Source organism: Cyprinus carpio, chromosome B10 (assembly GCF_018340385.1).
Source record: "Cyprinus carpio isolate SPL01 chromosome B10, ASM1834038v1, whole genome shotgun sequence".
Classification (NCBI taxonomy): Eukaryota; Metazoa; Chordata; class Actinopteri; order Cypriniformes; family Cyprinidae; genus Cyprinus; species Cyprinus carpio.
The window spans coordinates 7,242,999-7,257,797 of record NC_056606.1 but is presented as its reverse complement, the minus strand read 5'-3'; the positions used below and the strand labels follow the sequence as shown (position 1 = coordinate 7,257,797).

Genomic DNA, 14,799 nt, shown 5'->3' with positions numbered 1-14,799 from the left:
GCTGAGTGTGATTGGCTTGCAGTCTTTGGATAAAATGGAACACTGATTCTATGAGAAGCATTAACTATACATTATTGTTATATTTTTGTCCAATTTATTGAGATTGGCAAAACAAAGCAATACAGATTTTTAAAATGTCTTTTTAGTTTTGTTTCTCCAGTATCTGTGAAATATTGTACATGCCCAGGATGGCAAACCAGAAGGTCAAAAATTATTGATATATGTATAGCCCATGAGTATTCTTTTAAGCTTTCATATTTGAAATCCTATATAACTAAACATGGAATTCAATGTTTTGTGAGGTTTGCCATCCTGATATGTCCCACAAAGGCATGGCTATTCATCTACAGACAGAGGGCTATAATCAAGTCCTCAGTTGTGCCTGCAACACAATTCGACCAGAACTGTGGTCTCTTATTATGTGTAACGTCTTGTGGGTTGTGGTCATGTTGAAATCAACATCTCAATCTACATTGTGTAATTGGTAAAGAAAACCAAAGCAGGGAAGTCATAAGACCAGCATGACCAAGATATTCTCATCCAATGTCTCACTGTCACCTAAAAGACCACGTTAAATGTTGAGAGTATCTGCCAGAATTAACATAGTGTCCCAAATCTGCTTTTCTTTCTAGATAAATGAAATGGAAATTAACTAAACAGCCAGTCAAATGTAATGGTTATTCAGTTGTGTACTTGTCAATTACAAAATGTGTGATCTAGGTCGAAAATGTTTTAGCTGTCTTCTTATTTTAGTCAAAGGTGATGTGTGTGATATCAGCGCCTCTAGAGGCAGCAAACAGAATTGCCATGTTTTTTTAACAACTCAACCAATGGCATTAGTTTAAGGTGGAGCTAACAGTTTGCTAGAGTAATGACCTTTTTTGGTTTGGTCAGACCATATGGTGTTTTGATATGGTGTTTTTCACCCCTCAACATATGGTGGTTTGAAATCCAATCACACCCAAACATATGGTGGTTTGAAATCCAATTATAGTCATTTTTCCATTTATTAAAAAAAAATGATCTATACAACATATGGTGGTTTGAAATCCAATTATAGTCATTTTTCCATTTGTTGGAATATATCTTAGTGTAACAAAATACAAAAAACAAGTGTTATGTCATATAAATTGCATATTGGTCAGTCTGTGTCCGAATATAGCTTACTAATTTTTGATCACTTTTTCCCCAAGAGGCAAATGTTCAAATTGGTCTTCTCTTTATAGACAGCTATTCTTTATTACTCTTAAAAAAGGTATTTTGGTATTGCAACCTATGTACTGTAACAATGGATATTGACTGTTTGATTTTTTACTTGTTAAATGAAGAAATCAGTCCCAGAGATACAGTTTGAAAAACAAACCAATTAGTGTGCAACTGAAGAAAACGTTATTTTTGCAATTCTGTTTTGTGTCTCTGACGATGCGTAAATGTCACGTTTCGCCATTAGTGAGTGTCATTGCATGAGATGGTGTTGTTACTGAACCTTCTTGTGTCTGGATTTTGGCCACTTTGTTTGCCACACACAACACACATTTTTCCGAATTATGGCTTGCTTTTATCAATTCTTTTCCTACATCATCCTTTCAAAACAGTTACGTTGCCTCCCTGAGTTGGGCTGATAGTGAGTGAGAGGCAGGAGTGGCTCCCATCATAGAAATCAACATGCCATTTGCGCCTTAAAATCTCATACTGTCCCATCCAGAGGCCTTTGTGTGGCAAAGCTTGTGTGTCTCGTCTGAGTGTCGCTTACCGCAGTGTTCTCAGTTCTGGGTGTATCATCTGTACTTCTCTCATTTGATGGTTTCTATGGTGCTTCTGCAGTCAAGATGAGTCTGCCAGTCTCTGAAGCAGACTATGTGTGAATGAGAACTACACTTTTTGTGTACAGTGTAACAATGCAAGAAAAGTTCCTGTAAATATGTTTTCCAAGTTGTAAAATATTTAAATAAAAATATAGTATTTATACTAAAATATGAACACTTAGTAATAAAGTCACACTCCACCAAAAAAATAAAACACCCCAAAAAAAAAATTACCCCCATTCAATAACAAACCACCAAAATGGTCCCAAACCATCAAAAAGCTCTGTTCGTCTTCGGAACACAATTTAAGATATTTTGGAAGAAAACCGGGAGGCCTGTGACTGTCCCATAGACTGCCAAGTAAATAACAGTCTCAAGGTCCAGAAAACTATGAAAGTCATCATCAGAATACTCCATCTGCCATCAGTGATTCAACCGTAACGTTATGAAGCGACGACAATACTTTTTATAAATAAAAATTATTTTATCAATAATTCGTCTCCTCTGTGTCTCTCCACATCACCGTAGAGCCATTTTGGAGAATATCTGCTGGACGCAAGCAGCTTATGCTCTTCTGTGTCAGCCGCGCCGCATGGATGCGCTGTTTTCGTTCAAATCAAAGCGTAAATACACGTAGAAAATTTATCTTTTTGTCACTGCTGACACAGAACAGCTTATGCAGTTTGCTTATGATTTGATTATTCTCCATCGCACATACATCTGCACTTTGTTGATTATGATGAGAGATTTCACAAGAGAGCAGAAGCAGTCAGTGAGCGCATACACTGAACAAACTTCTGGCATTTCATTGATTATTAATCTGAATGCCTCTAACTGGCCTATTTTACACTATTTTTCTTATTATTGTATTGTATAAAGCACTGTATAATTAAAGGTGACTTGACATATCTGCCACAGTAGGAAAATTAGTTTGGCAATCAGTAATGTAATTAAATTTAAGATTTTTATGTTGGTATACTTGTATTAGGTTTCCCAGATCTGGCCCAGACTTTGTTAGTAACCCCAAACCTCAAAACACTGAAACGCTGGCAACATTTGGACTTAAATCAACTGCAGAAAAACAAATCTCTTTACTCAATATTATAAAACAACTTTATATCGAAAAAAAATGTCACTCTCAATAAAGTTCTGAAAATGACTCGGATGAGTGCTGCAACTTACCAGTTAATAAATAAAAGGAACTGGAAAACATGTATTATAACCTCAGAAAAACAACAAAGTCACGCACATATGTCACAAGATCATTTGCTTCACATCTTATGCCCTGCAAATTGTATACTGCTATATAATCTCAACTTATCCATAAAAAGCAGAACTGAAGAGCAGAGCAGTGCAGCCTAAACAAACTACTACATTAATACAGGGTTATAATGTTAGACAGTGAGAGATCAGAGATACCTGAAGCTATTTATAACAATGTAGATCCTGTAAGACGTCTTGATCTGAAGATCACAGAGAAACAGCAGCCACTTCAACACACAGGTACTAACATTATTTATCTGATACATTACAACAGTCAGACAAAACTATTTCAGTATATTTTAAGAATAAAACTAAGTTCTTGACAGTATTGGGGGTGAAGCATTACAAGTAACGCAACTTTTTTTTAACTTGTTAAGTTAACGCATTACTTTTTAATTTACAAGTCATATCGGAGTTACCGTATTACGGAGCCCGGGAAGTGACCTGTAGGAGGAAAAAAAAAAAATCGGTCCCCTCAGTTTATAAACCGTACTCACAAATTCTTAAACTGTTCCTTCGGTTTAACAAATCGTGCCCACGGATTAATAAACCGTACTCACAAATTCATAATCCGTGCGCACGCTTTGGCGATCCACTCCCTCGGGTTTGTAAACTGTACTCACAGATTCATGCAGCAAGCTCCAGGTAGCCTGTTAACGAATCATATTTTATATTGTTTTATTGGATATTATTATGTGGAATAGGCCTACAGCAAAGTGTCTTAAAGGATTCTCTATCAATTGTAACGGGTCCGAGGTGGAATACAACGATTTAATAACAAATCTTGTTTAATTTGTGATCATTTTAGCACTTGATTATTATTGTATAATAAACTTGTCATTGTGACTGACTTTGGAGTCATTTGTTCCTCTTTTAGTAATAGTTATTATTATTATTATTTAAATTTATAAGCTAAATAAATGAGTGCACTTAAGAAAGTAAAATGTTTTTCATAAAATAATTCATGAATGCTTTATTTTTAAATAACCTTTTACAGTTTTGGAAATGTGTTTGCGTACTATTCATTCTTAACATGAAGACTTATTTTTGTGATTTTATTATACTAAGCTTTTTGCCCCAGAGTTAGATGCAAGCTTCACTGTTAATGTTATTATTAAATAACTAGGCCTGTTATAACATTGCATGCAGTTAGAGAGCAAAGGAATGACAACATAACCGGTACATTATTTGTTATGTATTGCTTTTTACCTTCTTCTCTCGAAACACTTTTTTTTTTCTTTTTTTTTTTATAGATAATTCAGGAAATGTTCTATTCTTCTTTTTACGGTTTATTTTAGGCTATAAAACACAGGTGGCGGTGTTTTATCCGATTGGTGATTAATGTAAAATAAACGCTAAAAAGAATACTCATAGGCTTCTATGAAAAATAGTGTTTAATAAACACAATACAATGCATCCCACACCTTAACAGGAGGCGTGGTTGAATCTGCCGGTGGGGCGGGGCCACAAATCCATGAGTTTACAAACCCGAGGGAACAGATTGCGAAAGCGTGCGCACCGTTTTTTAATTGGTGGGTACGGATTCAAAAACCGAAGGTACGGTTTACAAAATCTGAGCACAAGGATTGGAAATTCATGGGTAATAGTTACAGTTTATTCATCTGTGGGCACGATTTGTTAAACCGAGGGAACAGTTTAAGAATTTGTGAGTATGGTTTTATAAACTGAGACGGATTGCAAAAACTCGGGCTCCGTACTACGTCGACATGTCACTCGTATAGTTTTGAATGGGGAAAAATGCAATGCTAAATATGGCTGCTCAATCGCAGGAAGCCCCGCCTTCTGAATGAAGGAGCCAATCGCTAATCAGTAAAGTCAGGGCATCACTGCAGCTGCCGTTATTTTTATAAAGTCTATGCGTTAGAAGCACCCCAGCTGCTATAGAAACAGTCAGCGTTCTGAGACGCTCAGGACTGCGCATGCGCACTACATGATCAAGCCTAAATAATAAGCTTTTTATAATGCTGTTTGAGCAAAATAAACAACATTTATGACACCGATTTCTTTGGTGATTTCAAAGCCTAGTGAACAGTTTTGTACAATTTAACATTCCCCAATAAAATAAATATGACCCACACAAAGATATAATATTTTCACTTTCATTCCCGAGAGGCGTTTCAATCGTTAATAAACATTTAATTTTGTGTCTGTCATCCACAGGAAGTGTCTCGGTGATGAACAGAAAGCACAGAGCAGCTGAAGTGTGTTTGTGTCTGCTGTGTGTTCTTCTGCTGACTGCTGTAATAGTGCTGTGTGTGTGTTTCACCTCCGAGAGAAAGCAGTTTCTAACTCAGATCAGTAACCTGACTGAAGAAAGAGAGAAGATAATGGAATACAACAATAACTTTACTAATGAAAGAGTGCAGATAATGAATGACCAGAGCCGACTGCAAAGATGGCTTTATGCACAAGGTAATTTTCTTTTTAATTACCCTCAAGTATTAAAAAAATACTTAATAACCAGTTGTATTAACAGATCAGCAAGGGGAACCCTTCAAATGGATTTACTACAACTCAAGTTTTTATTATATTTCATCTGAGAATAAGAGCTGGAGTGACAGCAGCAAAGATTGTCAAAAGAGAGGAGCAGATCTGGTGATCATAAAAAAAGACAGTGAAAAAGTAAGCAACAATAAAATTTTGGGTGTTTGTTCATATAATATACAGTGCCGCTTGAAAGTTTGTGAACCCTTTAGAAGTTTCTACTGTATATTTCTGCATAAATAAGGCCCAAAACATAATTTTAATAACCCAAGACATAATGTCCTGAAAGTAGACAAAGAGAATCCATTCAAAAAAGGAGATAAAAAATATATACTTTGTCATTTATTTACTGAGAAAAAATGATCCCGGTGTTAAATATTTGTGAGTGGCAAAAGTATGTGAATCTTTGCTTTCAGTATCTGGTGTGACCCCATTTTGCAGCAATAACTGCATGTAAAGTATCTTGTAACTGCTGATCAGTCCTGCACAAATGTTTGTAGGAGTTTTAGCCCATCCCTCAGAACCACTGCAACTCTGTGATGATGCTGGGTTTCCTGCTATGAAATGCTTGCTTCAGGTCCTTCCACAAAGGTTCGTAATTTGACTCAGTCATTCCAAAACATTAACTTTGTTCTTCTTTAAGCATTCTTTGGTAGAACGTCTTGTGTGCTTGGGGTTGTTGTCTTGCTGCATGACCCACTTTCACTTGAGGTTCAGTTATTGGACACATGTCCAGACATTTTCCTTCAGAATTTGCTGGTATAATTCAGAATTCATTGTTCCATCAATAATGGCAAGCCGTCCTGGACCAGATGCAGCAAAACCGGCCCAAACCATGCTACTACCACCACCACCATGTTTCACAGATGAGATGAGGTTGTTATGCTGGAATGCAGTGTTTTCTTTCTCCAAACGTAACGCAGCTCATTTAAACCAAAATGTTCTATTTCGGTCTCATCCATCCACAAAACATTTCTCCAGTATTCCTCTGGCTTGTCCACATGATCTTTAGCAAACTGCAGATGGGTAGCAATGTTCTTTTTGGAGAGCTGTGGCTTTCTCCTTGCGACTCTGCCATGCACATCATGGTTGTTCAATGTTCTCCTGATGATGGACTCTTGAACATTAACATTAGCCAATGTGAGAAAGGCTTTTAGTTGCCTATAAGTTAGTCTGCAGTCCTTTGAAACCTAGTGGTCTTTTACATGTCTTGCTTTTAGAGTGATCTTTGTTGGTGGAGCACTCCTGGGGAGGGTAACAGTGGTCTTGAATTTCCTCCATTTGTACACAATCTGTCGGACCGTGGATTGGTGGAGTCCAAACTCTTTAGAGATGGCTTTGAAACCTTTTAGCCTAATGAACAACAACAACACTTTTTCTGAGGTCCTCAGAGATCTCCTTTGTTCATGCCAAGATACACTTCCACAAACATGACCAAACTTTGATAGATCCCTGTTCTTTAAATATAACAGGGCACACACTGACACCTGATAGTAATTTTAATGATTGAAAACAACTCTGAAAAACAGATGGACTCCAATTTCACCTTCAAATTAACAGCTAATCCTAGAGATTCACATACTTTTGTAGCTCACAGCTATGTAATATGGGATCATTTTCCAGGATAAATAAATGACAAAGTATATATCTTCATCTCATTTTTTTGATTGGGTTCTCTTTGTCAAGTTTCAGGACTTGTGTGAAATTTTGATTATGTTTTGTGTCATATTTATGCAGAAATATAGAAAATTCTAAAGGGTTCACAAACTTTCAAAGCGGCACTATATATATGTATATATATATATATATACAGTGTGTATATATATATATATGCGTGTGTGTATATATGTATATATATATATATATATATATATATATATATATATATATATATATTTGCTATATAAATATACATATGCATATACTGAACATATTCTGTATAATATGTAAGCCTGTTTCCACCACTGAATAAAAAATTAAAAAGGGCAAATGTGACTTTTTATCTAACAATTCTGACTTTTTTTCACGATTGTGAGTTTACATCTCACAATTCTGACTTTTTTCCTCAGAATTATGAGATATAAACTTGCAATTGTGAGAAAAAGTCAGAATTGCTAGATGCAAACCACAAATTCTGACTTTATAACTCACAATTGTGTTTATATCTTAGAATTCTCAGGAAAAAAAAAAACAGTCAGAATTGTGAGATGTAAATTTAAAGTTTCGAGAAAAAAAGTTGCAATTACCTTTTTATTATTATAATTTTTTATTCAGTGTTGGAAACGGACCTACATAGTATAGACATGAAGCATCATATGCCTTTATTTTGTTATTTCAGGAGTTTCTGCAGAAGGTTGTTATTAAGAACAATTTATTTTGGGTTGAGCTGATGAAAAGGTAAATCTTCAGCAAATTCTCATTTTTCAGTGAAATATTCTTTAACTGATCATTAGCCTGAAATCTACAATTAGTATCATACATATCATAAACCGAGTAAATTATTTAAAATATAAATACTGGTGTAAAAATCAATGTTTTAGCCCTTGGAATGACTACTGTGTTCTAATGGGAGCATCAAAGACTCTGCGTTCTGGTTGTGGTGCTACACACCGATGGATCTGTGAGAGAACTTTGGATAATTATTAAATCACTCATTATGAAACAAATGTGTAAATACAGTAAACTAAATGCATAAAGGATTTTAAGCTGCACTTATGCTTAGTATTTGTTAGTCATTATGAAAATTGTGCTTAAGTAACTTCTCTTTTCATGTTTTACCATCAATTTTAATTTAGCAATTTGGTGTCCTTACCAACATAGTTACTATTGAAAAATGTAAAATATTTCATTTATTTTGATTTTATAAATTGTAAATAAATTTACTGTGAGCACCTTGTGCCAAGTTTCTGAGGCTTCTACAGTTTTTGTCTATTTTTTTTTTTTTTCACACACACAGAGGTGTCATGCCCATTCAAAGTGAGGGGCACGTGCCCCCTAAGATTTTTGAGCCACTGGGATTTTGAATGCAGCTTCCAAAAGACAAAAAAGAAAAAAAAAATTGCTGATTAATATTTTCTATATTTAATACAATCACACCGGCTTGACTATAACGTTCAGTGCGTCATATCATCAGCTGCTAAATTCAAATTTAAAACCTTTTAACACATTAATAGGTGAGTTCTGGGACGTTTTTTTTGTTTTGTTAATTTTTACTCATTCATTGTGTTGATGATTTTGACACAGTAAATGTGTCAGAAAGGTTATCACAAAGATGTGTAAACGTATAATTTAACACATTATGTGTTGTCCTTCACTACAAAATGAATTGAAAAATCATTGGTTGTTTAGCTTATTGTCAAAATATTTATTATGATGAAATCAAGAATTACATTCATAGAACTGCAGAATATATATACAATTTTAAGCAGTCAAAAGGGAAATGTCCAACACAGGCCAAAACAGTTCTTTTCATCTCATTAGATAACATGACACATTACCCCACCTTCGTAATCATTTCACTTTCCAAACTTTGCTGGATTGATGTACACTGGTGGCCGAAAGTATTTTGAAAGAAGTCTCTTTGATGCTCAAAAAACATTTCTTATTATCATTGTCTGTACTCCTCCATCGTTTTCACAGCACAGGAGTAAAAGTCATTATCAAAGTAGCCTTTTAAAAGCCAACACAATGTTTTTGTCCACCTTTGGGAATAAATGAACTTCTCCGAAGACTGGATCCTGCTCAGAACATGACTGACAACATCAGAATGTTCCCTGGTCTGTATGCGTGTCCACAAACACAAATGCACTCAGTCCTTCAGTGGAGATCCCGGGTTCCAACACTATGTTAAAACGGAAAAAAGAGAAAATTCCAAATTAGTGTCAATTTATTTTTTAACCTACATTTTTAAACCTTTTTTCTCTAACATAATAATACATAATTGTAAGTAACAGTTTGTCAATAACATATACAAACATTTCAGCTGAACTGTAAACTAAATTATGCCAGATTTAATTTTAATACTTATCCTAAATTCTGTCCAAAGATGCTGAGATCCATAGAGAGAAAGACTCCAATTGGGGATTTAGCCTTCAGTTTGTAGCTATTTGAGACCAAAACATACAAAGACACATGGGAGAAACCACTATGTGATGATCTTTCTCCATCTTACAGAAGTTAACCCACCTGTGAGCTGATATTAGGTACCTTCCTGGTCATGTGGGACTGCAATGACAGAGAGTCTTCTGCCTAATGAAAGATCAAAATAATGCTAAAATATAAACTAAAGAATGCTTGATTTGGTAATGAATTAATGATTTAGTGTGAGTTTTATTGCAGTGCTTACCTGAATGGTGAACACAGAAGTGGGCGGAGCAAACGTTATCTTACTAAGCATAGCGCCACGTAGTGTTTTGGATCATTTCAAAGTTTTGATCTATGTTGATGTCAAGTCAGCATTTTTTTAATAACGATTTAATCAGATAGTATATAGATTAGGTAGATGATCAAAAACAAGGAGAGATTTATAAGGCTTTTCATAAACCAAAGCTACTAATACAAACAATGTGTTGTCATATTCTTATTCCAGGAGTAACTGAATGATATTCTATTATTTTAAAATGTTCCACAACAACTGGCTGGCTCCATTGACTGCTGGATCTTCATGTTGATGGTGAGGAAAAGGAAGAGAAATTAATGTGTGTGTGTGTGTGTGTGTGTAATGATCAAATATGATCAAAGACTATAATAAGGGACTTTGATATGATGCAGGGCAACAACTCCATAAATGCAGTTATGCCCTGAAATTTAAGATATTGGGGCAAAAAATGCTCCTGTATGAGTTATTTTCTATCTCATATTTATATAAGCGATATCAAACGAGCAGCAAGAGCAATCACATGAGTGCTGTTTGTCCCAAATGTGATTTTACACAAGAGTTCAGTAAATAAGAAGTCAATATTATGTTATATTTTACAATATAACACAATTATATATACAATTATACAAACCCGATTCCAAAAAAGTTGGGACACTGTACAAATTGTGAATAAAAAAGAGAATGCAATGATGTGGAAGTTTCAAATTTCAATATTTTATTCAGAATACAACATAGATGACACATCAAAAGTTTAAACTGAGAAAATGTATCATTTTAAGGAAAAAATAAGTTGATTTAAAATTTCATGGCATCAAAAAAGTTGGGACAAGGCCATGTTTACCACTGTGTGGCATCCTCTCTTCTTTTTATAACAGTCTGCAAATGTCTGGGGACTGAGGAGACAAGTTGCTCAAGTTTAGGAATATGAATGTTGTCCCATTCTTGTCTAATACAGGCTTCTAGTTGCTCAACTGTCTTAGGTCTTATTTGTCGCATCTTCCTCTTTATGATGCACCAAATGTTTTCTATGGGTGAAAGATCTGGACTGCAGGCTGGCTATCTCAGTACCCGGATCCTTCTTCTACGCAGCCATGATGTTGTAATTGATGCAGTATGTGGTCTGGCATTGTCATGTTGGAAAATGCAAGGTCTTCCCTGAAAGAGACGACATCTGGATGGGAGCATATGTTGTTCTAGAACTTGGATATACCTTTCAGCATTGATGGTGCCTTTCCAGATGTGTAAGCTGCCCATGCCACACGCACTCATACAACCCCACACCATCAGAGATGCAGGCTTCTGAACTGAGCGCTGATAACAACTTGGGTTGTCCTTGTCCTCTTTAGTCCGGATGACATGGCGTCCCAGTTTTCCAAAAAGAACTTCAAATTTTGATTCGTCTGACCACAGAACAGTTTTCCACTTTGCCACAGTCCATTTTAAATGAGCCTTGGCCCAGAGAAAAACACCTGCGCTTCTGGATCATGTTTAGATATGGCTTCTTTTTTGACCTATAGAGTTTTAGCCGACAACGGTGAATGGCACGGTGGATTGTGTTCACTGACAATGTTTTCTAGAAGTATTCCTGAGCCCATGTTGTGATTTCCATTACAGTAGCATTCCTGTATGTCATGCAGTGTCGTCTAAGGGCCCGAAGATCATGGGCATCCAGTATGGTTTTCCGCCCTTGACCCTTACGCACAGAGATTGTTCCAGATTCTCTGAATCTTTGGATGAAATTATGCACTGTAAACGATGATAACTTCAAACTCTTTGCAATTTTTCTCTGAGAAACTCCTTTCTGATATTGGTGATCCTCTGCCCATCTTGATTTCTGAGAGACACTGCCACTCTGAGAGGCTCTTTTTATACCCAATCATGTTGCCAATTGACCTAATAAGTAGCAAATTGGTCCTCCAGCTGTTCCTTATATGTACATTTAACTTTTCCGGCCTCTTATTGCTACCTCTCCCAACTTTTTTGGAATGTGTAGCTCTCATGAAATCCAAAATGAGCCAATATTTGGCATGACATTTCAAAATTTGATATGTTATCTATATTCTATTGTGAATAAAATATAAGTTTATTAGATTTGCAAATTATTCCATTCCTTTTTTACTCACAATTTGTACAGTGTCCCAACTTTTTTGGAATCGGGTTTGTATTATTGGGTATTATATATTATATATGACAGTGTGTAATTATATTATTGTGTTATACACAATTTTACACAGTATTGTCTGTTTTTGATCTGTTTTGCCAACAAAAATATTATCTATAAAGCCACAGCAGAATTGTTGTGAATCTCAGAGCAACACAGCCTTGTTTAGTTTTTTGAATGAATCCGCGTTTTGAAAAAAATCAGCTGTTTTAACAAATCAAATTAATGAATGACTCACAAAGACTTTTAACACCACCTGCCAAAATTTAAACTTTCATATATTAAAAAAAAACTCACAAAGACATTTACCTCCACCTGCTGGCAGTTTTAGTTTCTTATTTAGAGTATTATTTCATTTAAAGAAACGGGGAAAAACAACTTTAAAGGGATTGTTAACCCATAACATATAATTATGTCATCATTTACTCAAACCTGAATGACTAACTTTCTTTTGTGAAACACAAAAGAAGGTATTTTGAAGACTGTTGGTAACAAAGCTCTTCTGGTTACCAACGACTTCCATTACATGAATGAAAATACTGAGATGTTTCTCAAATTATCTTCTTTTATGTTGAATAGGACTTTGTAGTCTAAACATGTAATACATTTTATGTTGAATCAAATAAATTATTTCTTTCTTTTTGGAGTATTTTCACAGCCAAATGTAGTTTGTGATTAATTAGATCAAATAGATTATATAACTTCGTTTCCAATAGAATGGATAAACTAAAGTGCTTTCCTTGACCTCTGTATTAAATAGTTTTTTCAGTATTCTCTGTACATGGTCCTTGAGATGCCCTTTGATTTCACAGCTGTAAGCTGTTGTTTAAAAAGATAGTTGAGACCTAATTCAATTTGATGATATATTAATATTTGCTTTTCCTTATTTGCCAGTTTGATTTTCCTCTAATACTAAAATGGTGGTGCCTCATTCTCTTGGAAAATTTTGCTCTTGAAAGGTATCCTTTTCTCGCTAACTTTTTATTCTGTCCAGCAGACTACAAATTACCATAATTTTTTTCACAGGAAACATCTCCTCACTGTGTGCAAGTGCTGGGAGAGCAGGAGACTGAAATCTGCAGCAGGGTATGTTTTTATATCTCAAATAGGGGTACAGAAACAGTCAAAACTTGATAATGCCTGCTACATCCTGACTAAAGCTCACGACTTTTTAGTATTATGTGTTACTGAATGCACAGTATTATTGAAGGTATTTCCAACACCTCATTACATTTGTTTGTACACCTTACATTCAGGAGCCAATGATAAAAAAGATCTCCACACTGCAGTTGGATGGCTGCAGAAAAAACTCTGTGTCTTCAGAGGTTTGGTGAAAGAACTGAGGTTCCTCCAACTGAAAGAGGAAGACCAGAAGCTCTTCTTCAGCTTTCGCAGGCCGAAATGGCTAATGACCAGCAACTGGCCAAATAACATGTTCTTTTTCAATTCTATTATAAGGATAATATGGACATATTTCTTGATGAGTGCATGGACAAAAGGGGCCTCAAAATAAATTGCATGTTTCTCGAGTTTTGATTTTTTTTTTTTTTTTATCAGTTTTGATAATTATTGTTAAATGTGTGCCTGCTTTGCTTTAACATTTGTTTGTTTTATTTTCTTTAGTTATTTTCTGTAGCTACAAAACCTACACATAAAGTGTTAAGCACATTGGTTTACACATACTGTGTTAAATGCTGTGAATACACAAGTTGTGTTGATTTTTAAACTACACATAAATATGTGTAAAAAAAGTTATAAAATACAATACATTTGTGAACAAAAAAAAAATTCAGTTACACAAAGTGTGTAATTTTTTAACACATCTTTTCTAAGAGTGTAAGAATACAATGCAGTTGTGAACATTGACAACATTCATTGTTCTGAAAAAAAAAAAAAAAAAAAAAAAAAAAAAAAATATATATATATATATATATATATATATAGATATATATATATATATATATATATATTTTTATTTGTCTATATATATAATATATGGTTCCATAAAGAACCTTTAACATCGGCAGAACCTTTCTGTTTCACAAAAGGATTTTTTTTTGTGGCAAAAGAAGGTTCTTCAGATTATAAAAAGGTAAGAAAGAGATTGTTCTTTAAATAACCTCTGACTGAATGGTTCTTTGTGGAACCAAAAATGGTTCTTCTATGGCATCGCTGTGAAGAACCTTTTGAAGCACCTTTATTTTAAAGGGTGTAGGGGCTCTGATCCATGCTAAAGCGCGATTGACCCCCAAAGTCCAGTTCATTTCACAAGTGTGACTGCTCTGTACCGTGTCCAGTGCGGTTTGTTTAACCATGCACTGGGCCGCTTGAAGAGGTGGCTCTGGTGTGGTACACATGTAGTGTGACCGCTAACTGTGCCGGAGCATGGAAAAGTTAATTTATTATTTTTTTGTATGCACTATTTGTATGTGCTATGCATTATGACAGCAAAAACTTTATTACTGCTTGGACACTTTCCAATTAATTTAATTTTGAGTACATTTAGATTTATAATCGGTCTGGTTCTCATCTTATTGATGAACAGGTATTGTAGTTTGTGAGTAAAGCTGCAAATTCCACCATTAACCTCAGCTGCCTCTGTAATAAACCTCTGATATCTGTTACCGAAAGGACAATCGCACTTGGGCTTTACTACAAGGCAACTGTGCCTAGTGTGAGTATGCCCC

General features: G+C 35.1%; 1 protein-coding gene across 1 annotated transcript; it reads left to right on the top strand.

Annotated features, from left to right (window-relative positions):
• The first annotated feature begins 2,698 nt into the window (after window positions 1-2,698).
• LOC109098168 (CD209 antigen-like protein E) lies at window positions 2,699-8,468 on the top strand. Its single transcript, XM_019111783.2, has 5 exons — window positions 2,699-3,308; window positions 5,250-5,501; window positions 5,566-5,711; window positions 7,912-7,970; window positions 8,114-8,468. Exons 1-5 carry the CDS (start codon window positions 3,197-3,199, stop codon window positions 8,217-8,219), a joined length of 675 nt encoding a protein of 224 aa, XP_018967328.1. The 5' UTR covers window positions 2,699-3,196; the 3' UTR covers window positions 8,220-8,468.
• Window positions 8,469-14,799: the final 6,331 nt, after the last annotated feature.

Bases quoted from the DNA above. Each gene is read 5' to 3' on its own strand.
- LOC109098168 (XM_019111783.2), top strand. From the start codon at position 3,197: ATGTTAGACAGTGAGAGATCAGAGATACCTGAAGCTATTTATAACAAT. The intron at 5,502-5,565 runs GTAATTTTCTTT...TTGTATTAACAG, and splicing joins AAGATGGCTTTATGCACAAG to ATCAGCAAGGGGAACCCTTC. The intron at 5,712-7,911 runs GTAAGCAACAAT...TTGTTATTTCAG, and splicing joins TAAAAAAAGACAGTGAAAAA to GAGTTTCTGCAGAAGGTTGT.